At 38.5% G+C, this 26,877-nt stretch overlaps 1 protein-coding gene across 1 annotated transcript; it reads right to left on the bottom strand.

Annotated features, from left to right (window-relative positions):
* Positions 1–26,877, bottom strand: LOC114654348 (protein FAM240C). The gene is made up of 3 exons (XM_028804839.2): positions 26,604–26,877; positions 21,005–21,141; positions 1–2,159 (listed from the first exon to the last, which is right to left on the bottom strand). The coding sequence occupies exons 1-3, from the start codon at positions 26,625–26,627 to the stop codon at positions 2,057–2,059; spliced, it is 264 nt and encodes an 87-aa protein (XP_028660672.1). The 5' UTR covers positions 26,628–26,877; the 3' UTR covers positions 1–2,056.

Here is a 26,877-nt window from a genome sequence, read left to right as displayed (position 1 = left end):
TTTAAAGATCTAAACACTGGGTTTATTATTAGTTAAGGCAATATAATTGTGTGCCTAGGGATGCAGCTCTGCAATAGCAGCCAATCCTTATTCTACTTTTGCCTCACTTGTATCACACCACAATAACCCTGGGCTTATCTCCTTTCATGTTATTCAGCCTGTGTTGCTACCTTCCTCAGTATAGTTGCATGCATAACCATTATGTCAGGGGCATGGCACATTCAGAATCATCAACCAGATTCAAGGATATTATCTTACTTGATGCATGATTAAATACACAGTTGAAATGAAAAACGCATTGGCATGTGAGCCTACTAAACATTGCTGTTCCTGCATGAATTGGTAGGCCTCGAACATCAAAAATGTGTCTTTGCCATTTATGTTGACTGTGGAACTATCAGAAGTTCATATTCTCCAGGAATGCTGTCATATATGGTTTTTGTTTCTTCCATTCTTCTCAGTTGTGTGATTTTCTATTCATTGCTGTATAGCTCCTTGCCAGGGAAACACTTTTTGTTTTAAAAATGCTTGGCTAGATAAAACCTTTGACATTTGGCACAGTTCACACTGGGTTTGAAGGAACTTATTAGATAATATGTTGGTTCTGTGTGGTCTCCGGGACCCAAGTTTACAAGTTTAAATCTCATTGCTCTCTCACTGTGGCATAGGCCAAATGCCTAGTAGGGTAATAAGCTTGCAGGTTCATAAGCCTGTCCTGGTTGTGCTGGGCAGTCCTGAACAGGTTTCCAGTTGCAGGGCCCATTTGCACTGTCCATTTGCTGTTGCTGGTTGACCTGGTATGTGTGGTAAGGATGGGGCGATGGGGGGTGTTCTTTGGCCTGCACAAATATGGGAGAGCATTAGGGTGCCTGGTTTGGGGTCTGGGCACTTGCTCCCCACTGTGACACTGTGCTACCCTGAATTTCTAGCATTTCCATTCAGATTTTAGGATAGTTGGTTCCTGCTTCAAAGATGTAAGCCATGGGTGTTCATCAGGAAAGTAATGCTCAAAATAAAGATCAGGCTTGGTATCAATATTTTCATTTAGTTTGCTTGCATTTAAAGGAAAATGCTTTGTTGGTAAGTGAAGTGACACAGTAGCTGGTGTTGTTGCCTTGTGACTCTGGGGTCTTAGGGTAAAGCCCTAGACTGTGTGTGAGGAGTTTTCATGATCTTCAGATGCTGACGTGGACTTTTTCCTTGTGCTCCCGTATGAACCACATCCTAGAGATATACAGAATGGTTTGTTGGTGCAGCACTGGTTTCTGCCTTGTGACTGGGGGTCTGCTTTTGGCTCAGGTCCCCATGTCCTTAAACTTGGAAGTGAGTTTATGGATGTATATGGATGATGAATAAAAATAGTTGTTTTCATGCTTATCAAATTTAAAATGTCAATGTACATCGGATAACCTGTCTGAAATGAGCAAACTAAACCGTTTTATTTTAATGCTACAGATTTTTGAGTTTAACCACTGATACATGTGATAAATTGTGCTAGTGTAATGTAGTGTACTTTTATTATGTTATAGCTGTAAATTAGTGCAATCACTGAAAGGATGTACTCAGTGAAGAGTGCTATTCAAGAATAAATTGAACTGAATAATGAAAATAAGAACAGTGTGTCCACTTTTAACATGCATGGATACTCCAAGTGTCCCTTTCAGGCTCCCTGCACCCTTCATCCTGTCCATAATCTGTCTTTAGCTCTTACCAGACTTTCTTGCGATCTAAGACTTTCATGTCTTTTTCAATTAATATAAGCTGCCAAGTGCTCCACAGCAACTCATGGGGGCCAGATATAGCATCCCAATTAGTCAAAGTGCTAAAAACTTTGCCTAGCCTAACAAAAACTATCTCTGAAATCCTACACGGCTCACCTTTCAGCAAAAAAAACACATTAGGATTATGTCTTAATTAGGAAAGTGAATGCACAAGTGCTGAAGTCACACCCTGGGCTAACACGGAACATCATGGAATAATCGGCTGGAATGCGAAACATCTAACTGGCAATTAAATTAGGCAACTGACGGAACTGTTCATTCCATTTTTTTTTTTTTTAACGGATGCTCCTGTTGAAAGCAGAGATGTTTGTTTCCTCATTATAGTTCTGCAGCTGCCGTGTCCTGTTTTCCAGTCTCTCTACCCATTCATTTCTGAGCCTGGAACAAGAAAAGAGATTTGCACAAGTTAGCGACAGCACATAACAATGTGAAGCCTGGCAGAATTGAAACGGAGGCGCTTCTCTCCCTCATTAGATGTGGTAGGCAGACACATACTGTAGGCCCTACTGAGATGGGTACTGCACTCTAATTTACCTTTCAGTCACCTGAAGGAGTAATGAACATGGAGCTCTGTTGCTATTTTTTATAGGTGCCAATCTGTATTGTAAAGCATTTTACAAAACCATTTATGTTTCACTTATGTCAAACAGAGCTGAAAAGGGGCAGATAAGGCAAACTGAACATCAATGTCTTTTTATATAGCTCCTTTCTGGGGCAATACAACAAAAGTGACAACAGTTCAAGAGCACCCAAACAATGCTTTAAACCCATTAAATGAGTAATACATGTAGTGGAGAAAAACATAACAGTCACTCTGACTTTTCATGTAGTGTGTTTTCTAGTGCACACCATAATGAATAAGTCATTTATACTGTGGCTGACAAAAGTTATCGCACCCTTATTAAAATTTCACCTTTTGCTGATGAAAGAACTGAAATCACAACAATAATATCTGACTTTTTCCACCTTTATTAAGATCTAGTAATTGAAAATACTGAAAAGAAAAATGCAGTTAAAGCTTTCATTGTTTTGGATGTGTAACTATAAACACCTGCCTCTGGTGTTTCATATTAACCAATCACATTCCAAATCACGTACAAGGCCTTCACCTGACATCAGTTCTGATTGGCTGGGGTTCTGCTCAGCTGTTCCTGTAGGATGCTTCTTTATTACATAATTCAGATAATAGAATGATCTACAAAGAGTAAACTGAAGATCTACAGCATCTTATTGTTAAAATTTAAAGATCAGGAAGAGTTATAAAATACCATATATATTCGCGTATAAGTCAGGTCTTGAAACCTGAAAAATCGATCATAAAATCAGAGCCCGAGTTATACGCTTGTTCAAAAATACAACACTTAAAATTTTTTTTTACATCTTCCTGCTTCCTCCAATCTTGCACCAGTTTCTCAGATACAGTGAACTTTGTTGCAGCAGTGCAGTTACCAATTTCTTTTGCCACTTCAATGGCTTTTAATTTAAAACCAGCTTCATATTTTCTTCTGATCAAACTCTCCATCGTAGGTAAGGGATGTTCTTACAATAAAGGTGTATGACGGTGTGAGATGCAAAAAACACAAAACAGTGCAAACATCACTTCGGAATAGTTTGGGTATTACCATGTGGTCATGTAGGCACAATACATAGAAAAGAAAGACAGTGTGCTCCGTGGTTACTCTCTCAGGTGGGCATTAGCATATCATAATCTCTTGGACCAATAGTGTGAATTTTCCTCATTCAACTTATATTGCCGACTTTATAAAATACCGGAAATTATATGGTAAAATCAAGCCCCAACTTATCCGTGGAAGAACTTAAACGCGAGTATATACGGTAAGTTCAAAGACATCACATTGCATAGAACACCGTGAAGACCATCATTAAGAAGTGGAACAAATATAGCTGCCCCAGGACACTGCTAAAAAAATGAATGAACAAACAGTGAGGTCAATGGCAGCTTTAAATTCCCTTCAGGAGTTTATATTAGTAAAAAAAGACATAGCTGCACCTGACACTGTGCAGAGTAGAGCAACCAAGCGCCTTCTAGAACTTAAGGACATGTCCTACTCTGACAGACTCAAGAGTACTAAACCTGTTTAATCTTGAGCAGAAGAGACTGTGTAGGGACCTAGTCCAGGTATTTAAAATCCTCAAAGGTGCTGAGAAAGTAGATCAGGTAACATTGTTTCAGCTTACTCAAGGAACCAGTGGAAATTAAGTAGAAGTGCATTTAAAACTGAAGCCAGGAAGCACTTCTTTATGCAGAAAGTTGTGGGACTACTGAGACATGTAGATGAAGAAGAAACCTTCGCAACCTTTAACCCTTTCAGCCCCGGGATTTTCTGTTTTTATGGGAAAAATTATTTTGTGAGATATTCTACCATTGGGGTGTCTAGGAAGCTCAAAAATGAAAAAAAAAAAACAAACAAAATATCACTATTATTATACAATACAGTAATCCCTCGCTATATCGCGCTTCGCCTTTCGTGGCTTCACTCTATCGCGGATTTTATATGTAAGCATATTTAAATATATATCGCGGATTTTTTGCTGGTTCGCAGATTTCTGCGGACAATGGGTCTTTTAATTTCTGGTACATGCTTCCTCAGTTGGTTTGCCCAGTTGATTTCATACAAGGGCCGCTATTGGCAGATGGCTGAGAAGCTACCCAACTTACTTTTCTCTCTCTCTTGCGCTGACTTTCTCTGATCCTGAAGTAGGGGGATTGAGCAGGGGGGCTGTTCGCACACCTAGACGATAGGGACGCTCGTCTAAAAATGCTGAAAGATTATCTTCACGTTGTTACCTTCTGTGCAGCTGCCTCGTGAAGCGACATACTGCACAGTGCTTCGCATACTTAAAAGCTGGAAGGGCACGTATTGATTTTTGATTGTTTGTTTTTCTCTGTCTCTCTCTCTATCTCTCTCTCTTTCTCTGCTCCTGGCGGGGAAAGTGTGAGCTGCCGTCTTCAACAGCTTTGTGCCGCGGTGCTTCGCATACTTAAAAGCCAAACAGCCCTATTGATTTGTTTGCTTTCCTCTTTCTTTCTGACAGTCTCTGCTCCTGACGTGCACTCCTTTGAAGAGGAAGATATGTTTGCATTCTTTTAATTGTGAGATGGAACTGTCATCTCTGTCTTGTCATAGAGCACAGTTTAGACTTTTAAAAAAGAGACAAATGTTTGTTTGCAGTGTTTGAATAACGTTCCTGTCTCTCTACAACCTCCTGTGTTTCTGTGCAAATCTGTGACCCAAGCATGACAATATAAAAATAACCATATAAACATATGGTTTCTACTTCGCGGATTTTCACCTTTCGTGGGGGGGTCTGGAACGCAACCCCTGCGATGGAGGAGGGATTACTGTATCTGCAAAATGCTTCAATCTTCTTGAGGAAATTAAGTGGTGCGCACAGTCCAGAAGCGTCTACTTTCACTTCCGTGTTTCACAGATTGTTTTCCAGTCTCTCCAGTCTGTGCTAATAGTAGTACGCCCAGTTCCAATGGCTGCGAACGTACCTGTGCTTTACAAAAATGGCTGATATATATGTACCAGTAATAGGATGTCAGGGCTGAAAGGGAAGAATCTGAAAGAGATATTGAGACAGCTTAGCTATTAGCTAAACAAATGGGCTCAATGGACTGACTAGTCTCCTCTCAATTGTCAAATTTCTTGTTTTCTTACGTTGTAATTTACATTTACATTTTACATTTATTTGCTTAGCAGACGCTTTTACCACTAAAGAGGACAACATAATCAGGTAAACATCCGTCTGGAAGATGCTTTTATTCAAAGTAAATCATAAAAGTGGTCAACATAATTGAGTAAACATCTGTCTGAGGCACTGTTTAGGAACAAGTGTTACAGGACAAGGTTACAAAAATTGATCACCACAAGTGAAGAGCTCAGAACAAAATGGAAGTAAGTTATAATTCCTAGATTACAAAAACCTAACAGCTAATATCAGTTAGACGGAATTTCACCAGACAAGGAAATCTTCGAACGCTTTTTAAACACACTGAGAAAGTCAAATGTTTGAATCACCAGACACTGTTCATCAGCAGATCTCAGTGGTCAAGAAGAAGCAGAGGATCTCACAAGTGTCTCCAAGTCTGTAGGTGCTGACCACAAATATGAAATGTGGAGGAGGTTGGAAATGAGGGAGCCACCTCTCTCAAAAAAAAAAAATCACATATCATTGAACAGAAAGATAAACATTGCATAGCGCAAGCCATGGCATTTCTGCAGGTGGCGATGTTGTGCAATTAAATATGTTGCCCTGGGCACACCATGTGGGTGCAGATTATTTTTCCAACCAACATCTGCATTTCATTGGACTCCTGGCCTAATGAATTCAGAAGCTGTTATTTCCCAGTGTCTGCATTTTGGGGTCATTGTAGAAATTATAAAACTAAGCTTGGTCTATTTTTATTAGAATGTACCAAATATTTATGTATGGGACAGGGGTATCATTTTTTTTTTAACTTGGCTTTTAAAATTTTCATTGTCATCATGATTTTCATTCTGTTTTTCCAGGTGTCCGGTTTATTTTATTTATTATTTACTAATAAGCATGTTTGTGGGACTGACAATGATGTTGTTTCAATCTTTCATCATAGAGTGTCATTTGCTCATGTATCTGCCCTGCCCTGCATGTTGTTAGTTGTAACTACTAGGAAACAATTAAAGGGAGTAAATTTAATTAACAAAAGGCAAATTAGTAGTGAAATATCAAACCAGACTTTATTATTTAAAGCTAAAACAAAAATGCAAAAAATTCTAAATGTCTTCTAAGTGTAACAATCAGACTGTTGTGCTTTTCTGAATGCAGAATAAGAAAAGAAAAGAAAGTCCAGCTAATGAAATGAGATTAACAAGAGGTAAAGTGACTCACTGATTTTGAACCTGCAGCCAAATTGGATTCTACAAGACTGAGTTTGAGGACCACTGATTTAACATATTGTTAAAATTTTTATGGTAAACACAGCTTAGTCATCATAATGACATGGTTCCAGTTTTCTATGATGTGCTCATTGCAATGTAAATCAACTCAATTACTGATTTTTGTGTTACACAATTTAAAGGTTGTTGTCAATGATGATATTAAAGGACAAATATTGTTAGGATCCTGTCACATAAATCAAAGTGAATATGATTTGCTTTACTGTGTATTTAAAGTAATTCGTATGTGCCTCATGGGATGGACGGGCATCCCGACCAGGAGAGGGGATAGTTTCTTACCCAGACAGGAAACTCCAAAAGGATAGGCAAGTATCCTGGCCAAGGACGAGAAAGGTGATCAAAAGGGACTTCTCAGGTGGATGGACGGACATTCCAATCAGGCAATAAGAAAATGGATTACCCTGATGGGAAGCCCCTGGCAGATGGACAGGCGTCCCGACCTGATTTATGTGTAGTACCTTCTCTGACCCAGATAAATGAGAAAGACAAAGAAGGACTGTCTCAGGAGATGTTTATTTCCCCAGGAAGCTAGATAGTAGTGGCCCTGCACATCAGTGCCCTGTTGGAAACCAGCAGAGAATGCTGGGAATTGCAGCCCTGCTGGGCTCACTGGGTACCGCAGGGGACACTGCATGGAGATTTACTCCCTGTTATTTGGGACTTCTGTATGACCTGGAAGTGCTTCCAATGGGCAAAAGCCCTGGCACCCAAAGTACTCCTGGGTCCGCAATAAAAGAGACCACACTGCCTTGTTTAGGTGAGTCGGAGCTGGGAGGAAGGAAGGCAACACTCGAATGGAGGAGAACAGTGCAATAGAGACAGGAAAGCAGGAGAAAGGGGAGAAGAGACAACTTGCTTTTTTGCTTGTATATACAAGATACTTTGTGTAATAAACACCCTTTATTTGAACCCAGGACTGTCTTATGTGTTTGTGACTTGGGTCTGGGACTCAGTTGCACCCTCTAACCTTCACAGTCTGCATGTCGTCATTTGGAAAGTTTTTAATTATATTTTAAATGTAAATTTTTTAAGGTGCTCTGAACCCACACTCAGTGAAGAACACAATACAAAAATGATTTGAATTGAGTAGAAAATCACAACGAAAGGTGAAAACACAACAATCATTCTTTGTTTTATACTATATAATGTACAACATTACAAAATATGTATGGTAGGGTTGATCAAGCATAAAGCTATACATTTAAAAAATACTAATAAATAGATAAGCACAAAATAATAAAGCCAGTGCTACATTTCTGCATTTATAACGTTTTTAAAAACTGCCATTCTCATTACGTGTTTCTTAATCCAAAACAAAAAAAAAATTAAAATACCAATATCATAAAGGGCAAGGACAGATAAAGGGGATTATGAGATAGAAGCTCAAACTAAGGGGAGAGAAGCCAGACTTAAATAGTTGAGTCTTAAAGAGATTAAGAAATGACAACCTTTAATATGAAATTAGTGAATGATTCAGCTGACCATGGCAAAGAGGCAGAGAGTCAGAAGTCTTTGACTTGTCGACTGTCAGGCATCCAAACAGGGAATGTCAATGAGCAGATAATTGAAAATAATGGGAGCAACGACACACAGCAGACCCACTCTATTTAATATGCAATGCTTGTAGATCTCTAATAAATAACGGTAATTAGCCATAATTCTCAAGGGGTCTTGAGTCAGTTGCCCTGGTAACTAGACCTGTCACGTCTAAACAGCCATAAATATGAGCAGCTGTTATCTCAAGATAGATTGGCACAGATACCACATTTGACTGAGCACTTACTTATTTGTTCCCTGCAGACAATTCTTAAACTCGGTTCAACTTTGCCAAGACTGATCTTTCTCAGAATAATGCTCAGTACATATTTGCTCATTGTGTGTAATTAATCAGGCTCCTATTTACCTGGATTATAGGCAGGTGGGCAAACCAGGTCAGTGACCACTGTGGTGGCACCGTGGCATATAAACCCAATCACAAGCCATGCAAATTTCTTATTCTATTTGTGGAAACCCTTTATAGTGAATGGGTCACAATTGTTTAGCATTTTGCCAGCCCTGTCCATGTTCTTCAAGGAACCTGCCACAATCTCTGCAGATGAAAATGGGTGCCAGCTGCATTTACAGATTTGTACTCTGTTCAATACTCAGGACCTTTTGATTTACCGGTCACTCTTTGGCTACTATTGGTGAACTCTAGTGAATGAGAGTTATGAAGATTTATGACACCTTTCTTGGGAATACATTTCAAGATTTCACCTTCTCATTCCAAACTTAAAATGTTCCACATTTTCAATCAAGGAAGGAATTCTACTCTCTTACACATGGGGAAGGAGCCAGAGGGATGTGCCAATCACATTATCCAGTTCATCACATTCAGTCAAGTTAAAGGCCTGGACTGGAGAAAAGTCAATCTTGGTAGCTTCACGTACAAGTGTGGAACCAGTGCTATAGGACACCAGTCTGGTGGTGGGCTTTTTTATGCCTACGTTTGTCCAGTTTAGAATCATTGATTGACCTAAAGCATACATCCTTGAGATGTGAGAGAAATATTGATGCAGATGTGGAGAGAATATTCGAGCATCATGAAACAATAGAGCAGACAGAGAATCAGCTATAAGATGACCTAACACTCAATTGTGGTGAAGTTTTTAAAACTTGATACTCTATTACAAGGTTATGGGCATACCACAGCCCGTCCTAACAGTGTTATGTGCCAGGCCAGCTCCAGACCTAGTTGAGACACTGGTTCATCGTAGGGCACATTCACCACATATTCTTACCTGGACAGTTTATAGTCTCACATGTCATTGGGACTTGACAGTACACCAGAGGATCCAGAAAAAATGTTCATTAGTAGCAGAAGAACAACAACCTCCACACAGGAATTGAACCCATGGAAATTGAACACTTACTGTTTTTAGCAGAAACTGAGCACTTAATGCTTTTAGCAGAACGTGTACTCCATCCAAAAATGATTTTGTTTTATATGTTACTTACTCTGTGTGGTTTGTAGTAATAGACAAGAAAAAATTTTAATCTCATGTTTTCATGCAGTATATAATAGGAGTCTATGGTGACCAGCGTTGGACAACAGAAAATAATATCAAAACGTGCATGAAAAAATCTCAAGTTACTCATGTTGCATAATCCATATGTCAAGCCATCGGGTCATATGCTCAGAAAATCCCAGACACATGCATGGAAATGAGAAGCACACAAATGCAATGAAGCATTTGAATTGAAGACCAACCCGCTTCCCCAGTCATTGGGCACGGGTCCAGGCCAGTAACATCTTACTCATTGGCTACCATTGTGTTTCACATGATATCAACATTTTAAAGTTTACTTAGAGGTGAGAACAACTAAATATTAAAGTTAATGAAAAACGAGGGAATAAATGATCAGGAAGGGAATGTGCCTCATACTTGTGCATATCCAAGATGCTTCAACCAGTGGAAGGTCAATTCATCTATGCAGTTTCACAAACTACCACTAAATAATCCTGAGGCACTCCAGTTAATATTTTAGTAAAAATACATGTGTTTGGAACATTGTGTGCATACGAATGAACATGTGGTTATGTGACAAGAGTAACACAAGAAATTTTCATCCATGCTTTGTTGTCCACCATGAGTAATACAAGACTCCAGATAAAATGTTGACGTGCCAACCAGACCACCCCGCTTATTCAAAATAATAAGTTGAATCAAAACAACAATGGTGCAATTGGATGTGAATAAATGGCTCTAAACCGTGGTCAGGCTTCAGGGTTAGAGCTTCATTGGGCTGGTGGCTCATCTCCCAAATTAGATGCCTAATTTCAGGAGGGCCCTGCTTTTATAGTTCATGGACTAGAAGGAGCAGAGTCAGGTGCTTTCAGTGGGTGTCTTCATGGAGCTGTGTTAGAAACAAGAGACAGAAGTTAACAATCACACTATCTAGCGTTCCGCAGTGGAATCGCTTATTTCTGACGAGCCCAGAATGTGACCCTATAACATGGATGCATGGCAGCTTTTTATGTTGTTTACTGTTGTCCAGTGTAGATCACCATAGACTTCTTTTTGATCAGAAGCTTTATAGTTGATTGGTTTGTTGTGTTTTGGACCCATAATGAACATTCTCAATATGTCGGCCCAGGAATACACAAAAATCAGGCTATTGGGAATTCAGGGTGCTCAACAGTTTGCTTCACCCAAACACATCTCTTAGGACCATCAATGGACCCTGCTTGCCCTCATTTCTTCCTAATCTATAACTGATAAATCAATATATCAAAGTCTCTAGATCTATGATATATTTATTTCAGCATTTTTCTGATCAGATTAGATAAATTATGGGTGCACAATGTTGGGGATTAGTATTAAAACTAAAACTTTTCCATTCTGTCCTGCTTTCTTGCATTCATTTATGGTTATTTGAGAATTGAGTTGGTGGGTCCCACAAAATTTATTATATATCTTTTTATACCTTTAGCTATGCTTAAATTAGATAGAAAAAAACAAAAATTTCCAGATAAATAGTTATTTTTGTTAAGCATCTACTGCTGAAGCTCTGTCTGTTTCCTCTTTCACATCTCCTTTTCTCCATAAATTAAACAAACTTAGTACATGAGACCACTTCAACCAAAATCTGAATGTTTCCTGTTTAAGCTGCTCTTCAACTTCACCGATAACTGCCATAGTAAATGCATATTGGCTACCACTGAACTTTCCCCATCTCCTGTCAGATCATACTCCATTACTTCTGTTCATGCAGTGATTTTTGATTTGCCATAAACATATCCAGTAAAAGAAACTGAGCAAACCTGCTGCTGAAGCCTTTTTTAAACTTTAGCATTTGTATTCAAAAACTAAAAATACTGCAAGAAGGAACATCTTCTCAATAAATATAGAACATTCATAATAGCATTGCACAGCACAGTTGGTAATGGTCTGGTTTCACAGATCCAGCATCTGGGTTTAAACCTTCTGTCCCATATCTATGGATTTCCTTGCATTTCTCCAAAGATATAAATGTCAGGTTAATCAATGACCCCAAAATGGCCAAGAGGATTTTCACAACATTAGAACAATAGGAACATTTTGACAAGAACAGGCGATTCAGCCCAACAAAGCTCATCAATCCAATCCACCTAAATTCTTCAACATAATATCAAGTGAGGTTTTCAAGATTCCTTAAGTCCCGCTCCCTACCACACCACTCGGTTATGTATTCCATGTGTCTGTGGGTCTCTGTTTGAAGAAAAACTTTCTAATGTTTTTACACAATTTACCCTACACAAGCTTCAAGCATTGCCCCCATGTTCTTGTTGAACTGATTTTTAGGTAACAGCTTGGATCCACTGTAAAATTCCTTTCAAAATTTTAAATTCATTAGTCATGCCACCTCTTAATCCCCATTTGATTAAACTGAAAGGGTTCAACTCCATTAAACATTCCCCAATGATCATACATCTTAATCCTGGAATCAGCCCTGTCCCTCTTCTCTGGACTTTCTCTAGTGCTGCTGTTTTTTGTAATATGAAGACCAAAACTGGACCAGTGCCATACCGGTGCATTATAAATCTTGTGTGTGAGTGTGTGCTTGTAAAGGCCATGTAATGGACCAGCATTCTATCTAGTGCTGTTTCCTGCCTTGCACCCAGGGCTACTGAATATGTTCTGGGTTCTCGCAACCCTGCATCAGATTAAGCAGGTTTGAGAATGTTTTCTTATAATAGCATAGCATAGTCACTTAAAATTTGACTTTATGTGAATGGATAAATACAAGGGGTCTTATTTATAAAACCTTGTTGTGATTTAGAATGTGCATAGGCCAAAAAACAGGAAAATGCCTGACCCATACAGACACCGCCACCTGCAATTGAGGAGTCCAATGGTGTCTCTCCTCTGTATTCTGGGGGCCAGGGAAAGGCGTAAGACACCAGCGTCTGAGTGGGTAGTCATTTTCACCTGGCACGTGTAATGACATGATTGCTGTTGCAATGAATATTAAACACCATATGAAAAACTGAGGGTTCAACCAGTTATCATACGACAAGCCAGCTCTCATGTACACCACCATCAGCAAATTCACTGCCAATGCTACTTTGCCTCAAAATAAATGAATCATGGGTTGACCCACTCCCCTGAGCTACGATGTTTGTTAGTCTTATCTTGGTATCAGAGATGTCTTGTTAGTTAATAGAGTGGTACAGCTTACGATTAATAAATAATATATACACTGTGAGGGACAGCCAGCATCCTTACCCCGGCTGGGATTTCCATGAAGTGGAAGGATGGGAGAAGGCAACTTCTGTAGGGTACTGTCTCCCCTGAACCACTAGGTGGCAGCTCCCCTGGGTTGCAATGGTGCCCTGGATTCCCAAAGAGTATCATGGGACTTGGAACTTGCTGACTAAACCCTGCTGGGTCCTGTGAGTGCCGCCAGGGTGTGCTGCAGGAACTGGGAAACCCTACTTTCATCGGCTCCCAAAATACCCAGAAGTTTTGGACACTGGAAGTACTCTTGGGTGCTGGATAAATTAAGTCAGCTGCCTCAGCTACAGGAGCTGGAGTTGGGGGGAAGAAGCACAAAGCTGGCTGGGAGAAGTGGAGGAGGCAGTGAGAGAGAGGAAGTGAAAAAGAGGCAAAGAGTGGCTTGTGCTTTCTGTACTTGTGGTTGGAGTTTCCCATGAATACAAATCACCTTGTTGAATTGAGACTTTTATCTAGAGCCTGTCTGTGTCGAGTTTGCGGGGCTGGAGCGCACCGTGGGGCCCACAACACTTATAATATATATATGACATATAATATATACATCTAGAGACAATCATGAGTGAATTTTGCTTAAAACTGGGTTGGGAAAATGAGAGGGCTCACTGAGTGTTACATTTATGAACCAATGCGGCACTCAAAGTAGGAGCAGGGATTTTGAACAGGAATGATCAAATCTGACAGATAGCAAGCTTCTATTTATTATGAACTGTCTACAGAAGAAAAGTCTCCCACAAAAACCCTGTTAGACGTAAAAATGTGTGCAGGACCACACATTTTAAAAATATACATAACCTTTCTGCAGCGTCACATTATACATTGGCATTTGATAGCATCATTGGATGAATGGTTAATGTGAATGATATGTTGTTGCAGGTGCTGTGTGTGCGATCTCAGTTGTTCATCATAACAATAGTGCAAGAGTCCATGTAAGCTTAAAAGATTTGGTAGCTATATTCATAAAAATATGAACTGTAAAATATGTATTGAAAGTAAACAGTGTGTTAAACTCAAGAGCTGATAATGAAGAGCCTGAGGAGATGCAGATTTCTGTACTCAAAACACCTGAAACAAAAAATCTGCCTAACAACACAAGTAGATGCACAGTTATTAAGAAATGTAACATTACTGTCTAATTGGAAATGCAAACACACCATGACAAAATAGCTGCAGCATTTTAACATGTTGTATGTGTTTAGACCACAATGCTTATCTAAACTCTATTTGCTGTTATGATGTCATATAGAGATGCAATGGTCAAAATGACAGACAGAGGAACATCTCAAACATGTGGATCCCAGTAGCTGTTACAGTGTTCATTACAATGCAAATTTGGGAGTAGGTGTTTTAGGAAGAAATAATGTGTGTGTAGCCTTTATAGTATACTACAAACTTTTAAGCATGATTTGAGAATCATGTCTGGCCCATGAGACTATGTACAACCAAACAATACAGAAATTGAATGTAGTGCTTCGCCAGTCGATTAATGGCTTTAAGCACAGAGGGTATGATGGAGGTGAAGCTTGGCTGAGATTCCTGAACTGTTGGCCAATCCCCTTCACTAGTTGTCTGTTGCCAGAAAGCCAACCATTGTTAAATCCTCACTATGACCATGCTGAGCCAGATTTTGGACAGTCTGTCCTTTGAATGCCAGGCCTAGTTCAGCACATAGTTCTAAGAGAATGGCTCTTGAAAGTCTAAATCAGCTCATAAGCCAGTCATCATTATGCTGGGTAAAAAAATCTGACTGGTCCCCAAAAGCTTGTACCCTTCATATATGACCAGTTGCATAGTCTTCAAGCAGTGCCAAACAACCATGTTGTGTCAGGCCATTAGACTATAAATAAGCTATAGTCCGTGAGATTTAGAGCTACGTCTGTGTTTCTACTGCACTTTGGTTAATAATCCTGAGAAGTGATATAAACTGAAGAAAAAACTAAAAAGTTCTTCAGTGCAAATACAGTATATAGCATGGGCCCTCTTAAAAGGGAACTAAAATACAATCTATACATCATATTCATCACTTTTGAGGTTTAATATGTTTGTCATGTTATCACACATTATAATAATGGTTTAGTGATATGAATCATCATTTCACATGAGAGTCATCATTTGGCAGATTTGGCTGCATTTCCCTATTTAATTAAGGGTGCTGTCATTTCCCTCTTTCCCCAAAATGTTGCAAACGGTTGGTTCAGACTTGCTATAAATAAATACACGTTTCACATCAAGCTTTCTTTTTTAAATCATGACTTTTGTGTGAAACGTTATGTATGCACAATTTGAACCCCTTTTTGTGTGTACACAAGTTTTATAAATCGGACCCCAGCACAGTAGGAATCATCTAAAAGCAATGATTTGTAAAGAAGCAACTTAAAGTAACAATAATTAAATAAATCAAATGCTTTTGTGAAACTTGTCTTGTTATTTGTTTTGGTTCAAATAAGGCATAGCGTTATGGATGGTATGAAAAATGCCATTAACAAAATAAACATACAGAATAATATTGCAAAGCATATAACCTGCACAGTTAATGACAGTTTTTGAAAAGACACATTTATACATGAGTTCGAGCTCAGGTGTTATGACAATGGAACCTACAGCCTGATGTAGTCCATTGCAGATTTTCAGTCATCACATGTCCCATTTTATTGTTTTATAAAATAAAAGAAAGAAACACTGTTCTTTAGCACCAGTTGTGCCATCTCTCCCACCCCTCACACCCACAAAGCATCTCACGCCATTTGTTAGCAAGGCACTTGACCCGGCTTATCCACATATCTTGTCAAACAGCTGCAGCTCACACCTTGGCCGCATTGCATAGGACAGCTGGCTGAACAGCAGCTTCAAGGCATTAAAATGGTCTTCTGTATCTGAGCAGTCAGGGATTTCAGGAGCGAGAAAGGATCAGAGCTTTAAGTGCAAATTGCCACCAACACTGACTTATCTTCATAGAGATTGAGTGTGGCTCGCTAGTGCATTAGATGACTTTGCTGCTATTTTGTCAGGGTGTTCAGTTGCTTTATAGTTATAACTGCAGCATTACAAAAATTAAAAAAAGAAAAAAGCAAAAAATGAATTTTGGTCCAGAGTGCTGTTTTGTACGTAGCTTTTTTTAATAACAAAGATACTCAGTTGCAAACTAAAAAGAAAGTACTGAGTGGACCTGCTCAATAGGTAATTGTCTTTGTATAGGGCTAAAAGTACAAAAATAACTGAGGAAAAAATGCTTCAAACTACTTAAGATAGGCATTCATCACTGTAAGCATATGCTTCCTAGGAGGTTTCCCCCAAAACATGAAGAAAAATAAAAAGCTGGAAAAAGCCATAGGGCATCACTCAACGAGCGAACTACACACCGAGACAGCACACAAAGAAACATACAAAATATGAGCATCAAAATGCTGCATCTTGAATGGAAATTATTATAGCCAGTCTCAAAAGAATGGTCTCCAAGTGCAAACAAGCTGAGAAATCAAAATTCACACTGTGTGATTTCCAAAGTGCTTCAATTTAAAGCCCATTCACATCTTTCAGCTACCAAAGCAATGGAGCTTACCATCTACTATCTTGACTTGGAAGACTTTAGGATGGAGTTTTAAGTCCCAGTGTTGCAACCCTCTGTGATGACGAGCAAGTCGCTTATCTATCTATCTATTGAAGAATAAGTACCTCTCATGTCTACCCTTCAACCCATCTTGTATGTAGTGCCTTACATATCTATCTATCTATCTATCTATCTATCTATCTATCTATCTATCTATCTATCTATCTATCTATCTATCTATCTATCTATCTATCTATCTATCTATCTATCTATCTATCTATCTATCTATCTATCTATCATAGTGCCTTTCATAGCTAGCTGTCTATTGAATAGTCAAGTTTACCTATTAACCCTTCTTGTATAATGTGCCTTTCATATCTATTATCTAATTACCTAACTCATTTTGTATATAGTGCTTTTCACATCTATCTATCTGTTGGTCTATTGAATAGTCATGTCTGCCTATCAACCCATCTTGTATATAGTGCCTTTCATATCTATCTATCTATCTATCTATCTATCTATCTATCTATCTATCTATCTATCTATCTATCTATCTATCTATCTATCTATCTATCTATCTATCTATCTATCTATCTATCTATCTATCTATCTATCTATCTATTATATAGTGCCTTTTAGATATATCTATCAAGCCTTGTATTGCAGTCTTCTCCTGGGGTAGAACAGCCTTAAGTGTGACCCTGGGCAGTGATAATACTTTACAATAGATATTCTCTTTGTTGATTATTCCAAGAGCTAAGCATGAAAGAAGTGGTAAAGTGGCCTTTTGCTGTTATGCACCATAAATCTAGAACACTTCATCAATAGAGATTATAAAAAACTTCTAAAAACCTACTTTTTAAATTTGGCGTTCTTATAGCTGCATTTTACTTCCACTTTTTCATAAATTATATACGTATGGAGATATTATGTACTTGTTGCATAGTAATCATTATTGACTTCTAGGTTTCTCTGCTTTTTTTTCCCTATTCTCTGTTGTGTCAGTTTGCACCATGACCTTCTGATCCAAGTCCTGTGCCGCTCCCTATGATGTTGGAGTGAATGTGGACGCTCCAATTGTCGACAAGGCCCACTGTGTCAAGTAATCCAGGGTGAAGCTTAAAAAATAATCAGGAAAGACTTAAACACATTTATATTAGGTAGAATGCCCAGTGGCATTGGAACTGTTGTAGATTTTGTTTTTTTCGTTTCTGACCACAGCATCAGTGTATGAATCTATGATTAAGGACTGCTTCATCTGCTACCTGTAAATCTGTATTATTTAAATATTTATTGATTTATCCTTCATTACTTATTTGGATATTTCATTTATTCATTCATATAAATATTTATTTCTAATGTGTTGTTTGTCATTTCTTTTCTTTCAGTTTTTTCTCTCTTTCGCTCTTTGAACCACATGTGCTATAGAAATACATTTTGTTGCATTGTTGCTGTTGATTTCCAAGTACCAATGTGAGCAGACAGAAGTCACCCAGAGACAGTAAGCTATATTGGGATAAATGAAGCTCGAGATGATCACACTTTGTGGGAGCTGGATTAGGTGCAACATCATGGTTTCCCTCTTAAAATATATGGGAGTTATGGAGGCATACAAAATTAAAGCTGCCACGGCTGTCTAGCCCTTTAAAAACACTAAAACCTCATGAATGCAGTACCACCTTTCACTGCTAGGAAGTGCTTTAACAGGGAGGCTCCATCGCATTCCATAAGCATTCCTGACCTTGCAACTCATTTTAGGGGTTGCTCTAGAAGTAGCCCCTGGACAAGATTAAAATTGTGCTTCCTGTGCTTACAGTGTTTGGCCCCTTGATAATAGAATAGCAATAAAAAGAGGTTTTTGGCTTGCTGTTCAAAATTGCCTGAGGGTAGAAACTATTGAAAGAGACAGTACACCATTGTGACACACAAGGGGCTAACAGGGCACTCCCTGTAATATTTATTTGTAGACAGGCTGTTATGCACCGGAAAGTTTTAGGATGCAATGGAGTCTTTTTTTATATTCACTGATGGGTGGTGGCTTTCTGGGTTTTCTGACAGTGCTTACTAGAGTCAAAGTACTATCTCTGTCCCTTTGTCTTTTCATCATGAGAAGAAACAGATATCCCCAGGTGGAGTATTCTGGGCAGTGGTGACCTTAGATCAATTCTTCAGAATCATATGCTCTGGTTAATACTACACTTATCACTAATTGTCATTATGAGGATGCAATCAAGGGAGCAAAACCCACACACAAATAAGTGAATTAATAGGAAAATGAAAAGGGAAAGAGAGAATTGATAGTTTTAGCTACTTCTTTGTCAGATTTATGAATGAATAGAAAGGAATGTTTCTTTGAGATTTAGCGTTTAGATGTGGCGTTGTGGTAGAACATGCATAGCCACTCCACAGTATGTCACTGATTCTAGCATGACTAGAGAAGATGTAAATGGCTGTGTCTCTCATAGGAGGCTGAGCTTGGACTTGAGATGCAGAGGGTGATGGTAGGCTGGAGTAAAGCAGCATTCCCAAGCTATTAGAAGGAGAGAAAATGGTAAGAAGAATAAGTGATGATGGCCATTTTTTAGGTTTGAATCTCATTACATGTCAAGAAAAGCCACAGTACCTGTTAGTAATGACCACAGTTTACCATTGTAAAGTAAGACAGACTGGAGTTTATGATGCTGTTTTCTGTTTGGGATAGGATTCCTTCTTTACATTTCCCATGGACTGTATGTTTTTCAGTCTAACAATGAGATTGAACAACAAAGAGAAGTATACATTGTCACACACGTGCGAATAGGAGGGAGCTGAAGGGCTCACAAAGGGATAATTCCATGCTAGACCAGGGGGTGGCAGGGTGCACTGATCCTTCCTCTTTTTCATCGGCAGACCAACCACTGGAAATTTCACCTGGACTCGAGGACGTCACTTGCAGTTCCTGCCCCGATGATATCACTTCCCCTGCCCAGCTTTAAAACCACCTGTCTTTTTTGTTCTATTGTTGGACTGAAGTCTGTTGAGACCTGTTGTTCACTGAACCAAACTTTCATCTTTGGCAGCCTATTTCAAGTATACGGACGGCTGCCCCCAAACTTTTTCCTGTGTTTGTCAAATCCTTTCACAACATATATAAATATACACTTACTGAGAAAATTATTAGGAACACTTTTAAACCGGCTTATCTGTGCAATTGTCTAATCAGCCAATCATGTGGCAGCAGTCAAAAGCATAAACCAATGCAGATACATGTCAGGAGCTTCAGTTAGTGTTCACATCAAACATTAGTACTGGGAAAAATGGGATCTTAGTGATTGTTGGTCCCAGACAGGCTGGTTTGAGTATTGTTGTAAGTGCTGATTTCCTGGTATTTTCATGGATGCCAGTCTAGAGTCTACTCAGAATAATATGAAAAACAAAACACAAGTGAGTGGCATTTCTGAAGACAGAAATGACTCGTTGATAAGGGAGGTCAGAGGAGAATTGCCAAACTGGTTCAAGCTGATAGACAATCTGTGATAGCTCAGATAACCACACTGTACTGTGTTGGGAAGAAAGGAATCTCAGAATGCACAACACATAGAATCCTGAAGCAGATGGGCTACAACAGCAGAAGACCAAGATCACCAAAACTGGACAGAAGAAGACTGACAAAAACTTAACCTGGTCTGATGAATCTCAATATCTTCTGAGGCACACAGACAGTAGGGTCAGAATCTGGTGCCAACAGAGTGAATCCATGCACCCAACCTGCTTTGTGTCAACAGTCCAGATTAGTGGGGTGCCGTAATGGTGTGGAGAATTTTTTGCTTGGCACACTTTGGGCTCATTAACACCAATCAATCATTGACAGAATGCCATTTTAGTATTGCTGACCATGTACACCCCTTCATGGTCCCAACTTACCCTTCTTCTAATGGCTACTTCCAGAATGATAATGAGCCTTGTCACAAAGCAAAAGACATCTCAAGCTGGTTTAATGAACGTGACAGTGAGTTTAGTGTTCTTCGGTGGCCTTGCCAGTCATCTGAATCTGATAGAAGAAATTTGTGATGTGATAGAATGAGAGATTAACACCGTGAATGTGCAGCAGAAAAAAATTTTGCATGATGCAATCATAGCAACATGTACCAAAATCTCAAATGAATATTTACAAGATTTTGTGGAATCCATAGCCTGAAGAACTGAGGCTGTTCTGAAGGAAAAAGGAATGTCCTACCCATTATTAATATAGTGTTCCTAATAATTTGCTCAATGAGTGTATACTGTTTAATTCCCTGGAGGTCTTGATAGTGGCCAAACATGTAGCAATATACACAAATGAAAACAATGCAGATTTAGTAAACAAACAAAGGCAGACACATACATTTTGAATTGTCATGATGTGCTAAATGACATTTAGAAACCTTCACAAAATGAAGGTTGCATGCAATGGTTGACCATGTGCCACCAACTCACTTTTTTAAGGCACTCTTCTTCACTCTCACTTCTTCTTTCTTGGCTAGTTGAATGTGACTTTCAATTTTCCGTTCCCAGAAACTCTTTATGGCATGCTTATCGTGAATCAGCATCTCACGGCGTGTCGCATTCATATTCTGTGCAGGGGGAAAAACAGAACCAAATTGGAGGCTTGTAAATAAAGCCAGCTGGCTCTATCTAAGGCTGAGTCTCATGAAAGCGGGAACACTGCGTACAGTATTTCTTTCTGACAGGCAGCTAAAGAGTTTTTAGTTCTTTGACATCTGTTTGAGGGTAAAATAGTAAAAGAAAACCTGCTTCATTCTGAGTGGATTCATATATTCAAACACAAAAAAATGCTTGCACATACCAGATATAAAATGTGATATATGTGCATCAACACAATAAAGTGATAAAGGGCAATAAAGTGATTCTGGACAAAATATTAAGTTTATATTGAAATCTAATAGTATTTATTCCATCTTTCTCTTTTGTTTCAGTTCATTTAGTATATCTATCTATCTATCTATCTATCTATCTATCTATCTATCTATCTATCTATCTATCTATCTATCTATCTATCTATCTATCTATCTATCTATCTGAGGATACTCTGCATTCCCTAATTCATTACCAGTGTAAAATAACACTTCTTATATAATGCTAGAATTTCACACTTCCCAGAGTTAAGGTGTTTTTATGTACAGATTAATGAGGAAACAAAAATGGAATTCAAGTGCTACACCTAACACAAACACTGCATATGGAACAGCTTCTTATTTGGAATAATGCTGATTATTCTACTTATTATTATTCTAGCTGATGCCACAATAACCACACTAAAAATCATGAAGAGCATGGAATATCTGTAGTCAAGCATCAGCTGCCTCTATACTATATTTTTATTTTCCATTAAGCAGGATTGCAGGCTGCATTATTTCGTGACCCCAGGGGATCTGTGTGGATTGAATTTGGACTCTTACCTTATAAAACTGTCATCTGATGCAAAGCTCAGCTTAGTAGTGAGCCGTTCACTTTGAAAATGGCTCAAAGTTCAGCAAGGACCACATTGCATAAACACATTTGTTTAGAGGAATTTACTTTAAATAAATTCCCCCTGAGTGTTCTAAATTTTAAATTTGAGGTGTAATAAAGTTAATTAAAATACTATAAGAAACTAGGATGATAAAGGCACTCTCCTCTAAAAGCAGACATTTATTGTGCTCACATTTTTTACTGCGTAACATTTGGCCCTGCCTGTAATAAGTTGAGTACAGGAGTCTTTAAAATTAGAGTTAATTTATTTATTGATTTAAGAGTTTTGATTGCACTTTCCTGGTGGCTTACATACAATGTGAGTTTGTGTGATCACCCATGATGGGTTACTTATGGGAGCATAGGCATGAATAAATACATGCCAGCTGGGGTTGCCATGAACTAAAAAGTGGACAGTTTTAAGAACATAAAGAAGAGAAGCGAGTAAGCTATAATGGTGAAAGACACAATATATTGTAAAAAACGATAAATTGTAAGAGGAATAGTTTTTGAGATGTATTCCTTGCTGAGAGGACAGGACAGGCAGTATGAGCTCTGCTAAGCTACAGAGGGAGTAGAAACAATTGTTGTCATGAATATCCTTCGGCACAGCAGAATTCAAATTTGCTGATTTGTATTAAAAGTAAGCAGAGGAGAATAAGGAGTCACCAAAGAAAGGGGTAGATGGGGATCCAGGACAAAATGGCAGAATTACAGAGAGAAAAAAGCTAAGTGAGCTGTAGGTCCTGACACTGGTGGCAGTTTGAAGTTGCACGTCCTGACAGAAGTGGTCGTTCATATCTATGAGTAACAAAAGAGGTGGCAGATTGGGATGCATTGGACTATGCTGGACAGATTGATCCCAGTGTCCTGAAGGGATGGAAGGAATACATCATGAAGGATTTTTATTAAATTTTAAAAGTATTATATAATTGGAAATTATTTGCCCTCTTGAACATATGGATTTAATGGGCACGATTTTAACAAGACATTTGTTGAATGACTGTGAAAGCACTGTGGCATTGTAACACTTTAATTCATTCCAGAATGTCTTATCTTCCTACTCACTTGTCCTGGTCCATCTGAGTCATAATTACTTGACATCCCCACAGGGCATGTGACCACTGTTTTTGGGCACTTAGGCATCACACTGTCCTCCAGGATGTTTGTAGCGATTGGCAAGAAATATTACAGTGTCATCTATTAACAGAGAACCAGCACCACACGTGGTGTGATGGATAGCACACTTGTCCAATCCGGGCATAAATCATACTCATTACATTTAACTTTTCTCTAATCAAACATTTCTTTTACTAGTTTTGTCATGGCCCCAAGCTGCCTTGGGTGAGGCCTTATTTTTTCCTGGAGTTATTCAGTACAGTTTGGGTTGAAAGTATAATCTTTTACTATTATACCACCTCTGTTCCTCTGTCATATTCAAAGCTACATAACCTTTGGCTCTGTCCACCCTGGGGATGCTGGGGAGCAAATTATTCTCAGAGCGAGTGGTTGTAATCCCACAGATGATTCAGATTTTTAATTTTTTTTACAAATTAAATCTAGAACAAAAATGGAAAATAATACTAAGGCAAAACTGGAAAAGAGAGGTACACTTCCAAAACAGCCGGTGGAAATACTACTCGATCTATAGGCAGAGAAACAGTACCATGTACATTGTGATGATGGTATGGATGCTTTTTCTTTCAACCAAGAAATCCAGTCTTAAAGTCCCCCATTAAAATTACCTTTTTTATTTAATTAAGCATTTCCTTCATTATTTTCAGGCCACCCTGGGTGAGACCATATTGTCTTTTAGAGTTATCTAATACAATTTAGGAGCACAAGAGTAAACTGTAGTAGACTATTATACCATCACCGTTACCTGCCAGGCACTGTTCCTCTCTTGTATTTCAAACTACATAAACATACTGCTTGCACAGGACGACAGCAGTTTTGAGAGAAAGAACAGAATCAGGAGTTGGCATTGACCACTCAGAAATCAAGTAGAAGTCGTAACTAGGAAGACTAAATTTAAATAAACAAATATTAGGACATGTAACCAGAATTGTGGTTACAGAGCAGTAAAGAGCCACAAAAACACATGAGACATAATTGGGACTCAGAGGGCAGAAAATTTAGAATTCAGAAACTAACAATAAGAAAGATGCTAAAGGTTATTTGTTTGTGAATCCAAATCTTGGAAAACCAGAAAGTGTAAAAGCTGACCTTAATGCCATTGCGATAATGATATCATGTGGTGCCAACTAACTGTCATCATGCATAGCAACCATCAGCAAAACTATACCAGCATGGCCTCACCCATAAATAAAACATTTAAAATATTATTTTATACTGGTAAGTATGAAAGGTTATTCCTGCCACTCAAAAGAAATAGCATTGGGTTAATTTGCAAAAGTATTGTACTATTTTGAAAAAGAATTGTGTTATTTCACAAAAGAAATGCATTATTACACAATAATTATTGCATTGCTTCACAAAGATATTGCGTGTTGGGGTCAGTAATAAGACAAATGGCTTTACTATCATACCATCCATACACAGTATAATAATAACATTGTGCATGTGCGTGCACTGACCATCTAGTGACAGCTAGCGAGGGAGAGGTTAAGTATGTGTGTAGTATGCAATCAGGTGACAAAGACTGAACAAAAGTTATAGGAAGACATTTAATCCATACAGTTTAGGACCACAGGGAGCCAGTAATTATCATAGGAGCATTGGGTTTAAGGCAAGAAACAAATATGGTGGACGGTGTCCTTTGCACGGCACAATCACACAGCCAATTCGAGGAAAGTGTAATGAGTGTAATCCAGTACCAGAAGCATATAAACAATATTTCTCTTTAGTTTTAGTCCAGTGATATTCAAATATATTTTGAAACAGGTGTGATAAGGTGGAGCGGTGGCATTTTTTCATACCTCAAACCTTTGGGGGCTCAGGTTAGGAATGGAAAAAGGGGATTGGTGTTTTTTACTACACACCACATGAAAGACTACAGCATTCAATGTTAAAACAGGTAATCATACTCAGTTAACCACATTCACTGTTACCAATCAATCCAGAAATGCAAACTCCATACCAAACCTGCCATTGTGAGGTAAGAATGACAGCTCTGCACTGCAACACTGCCTATGTTGAAACATCTGTACTAAACATACTAAATTTTAACCTGATTAAAACTAAATGCATCCCTATAACTTTTGTTCAATTCTTATCATTTGACTGCAAGCTATGGACGTGCTTAACCACCCCCCCCCCCCCCCCCCCCCCCCCCCCCCCCCCCCAATAACTGTCACCAGACATCCGAAGCACACCGTATGCATGATGTTAATGGCAGCAGCAGCCAATAAATTTGCAAAACACACCATACTTTAGCAAAATAATGCAATAATTATTGTGAAATAACAGAATACTTTGTACTTTACCCTACCCAGTTCTATTGTAAAGTAATGCAATTGTTTTGCAGAATAATACAATAAATGTATGGGAACAAAAAATAAATATTCTCAATAGACTCCTTGACCTTTAAACCCCAAGGAACAGTTGGAAAAGAAAATAAACAAAAATCATAATCTCATAATGAATTGGAATCACCGATCACATTCAATCTAAACACAATGATTTTTTTCCCCCATTTTAAATTTACAGTAAAGTTTGGAAATAGTACTTGGTCAAAGCTGGGAAATAGAGTTACAGTTTTAAAATAGCAAGTGATATGAAATACCGCAGTGTGATCTATCAACAGAGAAACAGGACCATGCAGTGTGTGACAGAAATCCAGGCTCAAATCCCCCCTTTATATTTAACATTTAATTTATTTTCTTCATTATTTATTGGTGTATCATGGCACAAAGCCTCCCTGGGTGGCACCACATCATCTCTAAAGTGATTTATTGCAATTTGGAGTTCTTTGTATAAAAACTTTTCAAAATTAACAATATGTATACAGTATACTAAATGCAACAAGTTTAACTGTGATAAAGTCTGACATTTTGCAAAATTTTTAATTACTTTTTATCATTCTACTTTACTCATCCAGGCAGCAGTAGGTCATTTAGCAAATATAGTGAATTAACAAGCTATATTAAGTAAGTCACTGGACTTTGAAAGCTGATGTTGTTGCTATTTACTATTAACTTAATATTCAATTACTAATTATTAATTTATTACTTAATATTTACTTCTACCCAGTTTTTGACTTCATTTAACACACTGAGACTCAAATGACTTACACTGTACTCTGATCGTACAGCTCACCTTGGATAATGCTGTTGTCTAATGAACCATTCATAACAAAAACATTTAATAAAAAATGCACAGTAAGAAAAACACAAATCCAAGGAGAAGCTGACATAAATGAAACAAGGATTAGATCCATTTACTAAGATGAATGTAACCCTTCTTCTAACCTTTTGTAAGTTGTTTCCCACACATATGTATAATCTTTTTTTTTTGTTCTGGTTTCTATTCCAGTTGTCTACAGATGCACATTTTTAGAGCTGTTTGGCGAAATGCACACCTTAGGTTCATAAAAGCAACTTACTGCGTACAAGTTTTTCATTTTCATGGCTGGATTATAAAAAGCTGAAATCTCTGCCAGAAAAGGTGATGCTGTTCCACTGCTCCCTGGTACGGTGACAATGCATAGACACACAGGGGGCAGTAATGAAATCCCTCCACTGGCGGCTCCTCCGTGGTTTAAATGAGATCTGGTGACACGGTGTGTCCATCACATCCAGCCTTTTTTGAGACCTGTTTGGAAGCAGAGAGGGACCAGGACCATTCCTGTCATGTCGCAGCATGTTATGCATAATGAC

The sequence above is a fragment of the Erpetoichthys calabaricus genome, chromosome 7, assembly GCF_900747795.2.
Source record: "Erpetoichthys calabaricus chromosome 7, fErpCal1.3, whole genome shotgun sequence".
In the NCBI taxonomy this organism is placed as follows: Eukaryota; Metazoa; Chordata; class Cladistia; order Polypteriformes; family Polypteridae; genus Erpetoichthys; species Erpetoichthys calabaricus.
This window is presented reverse-complemented; position numbering and strand designations above follow the sequence as displayed.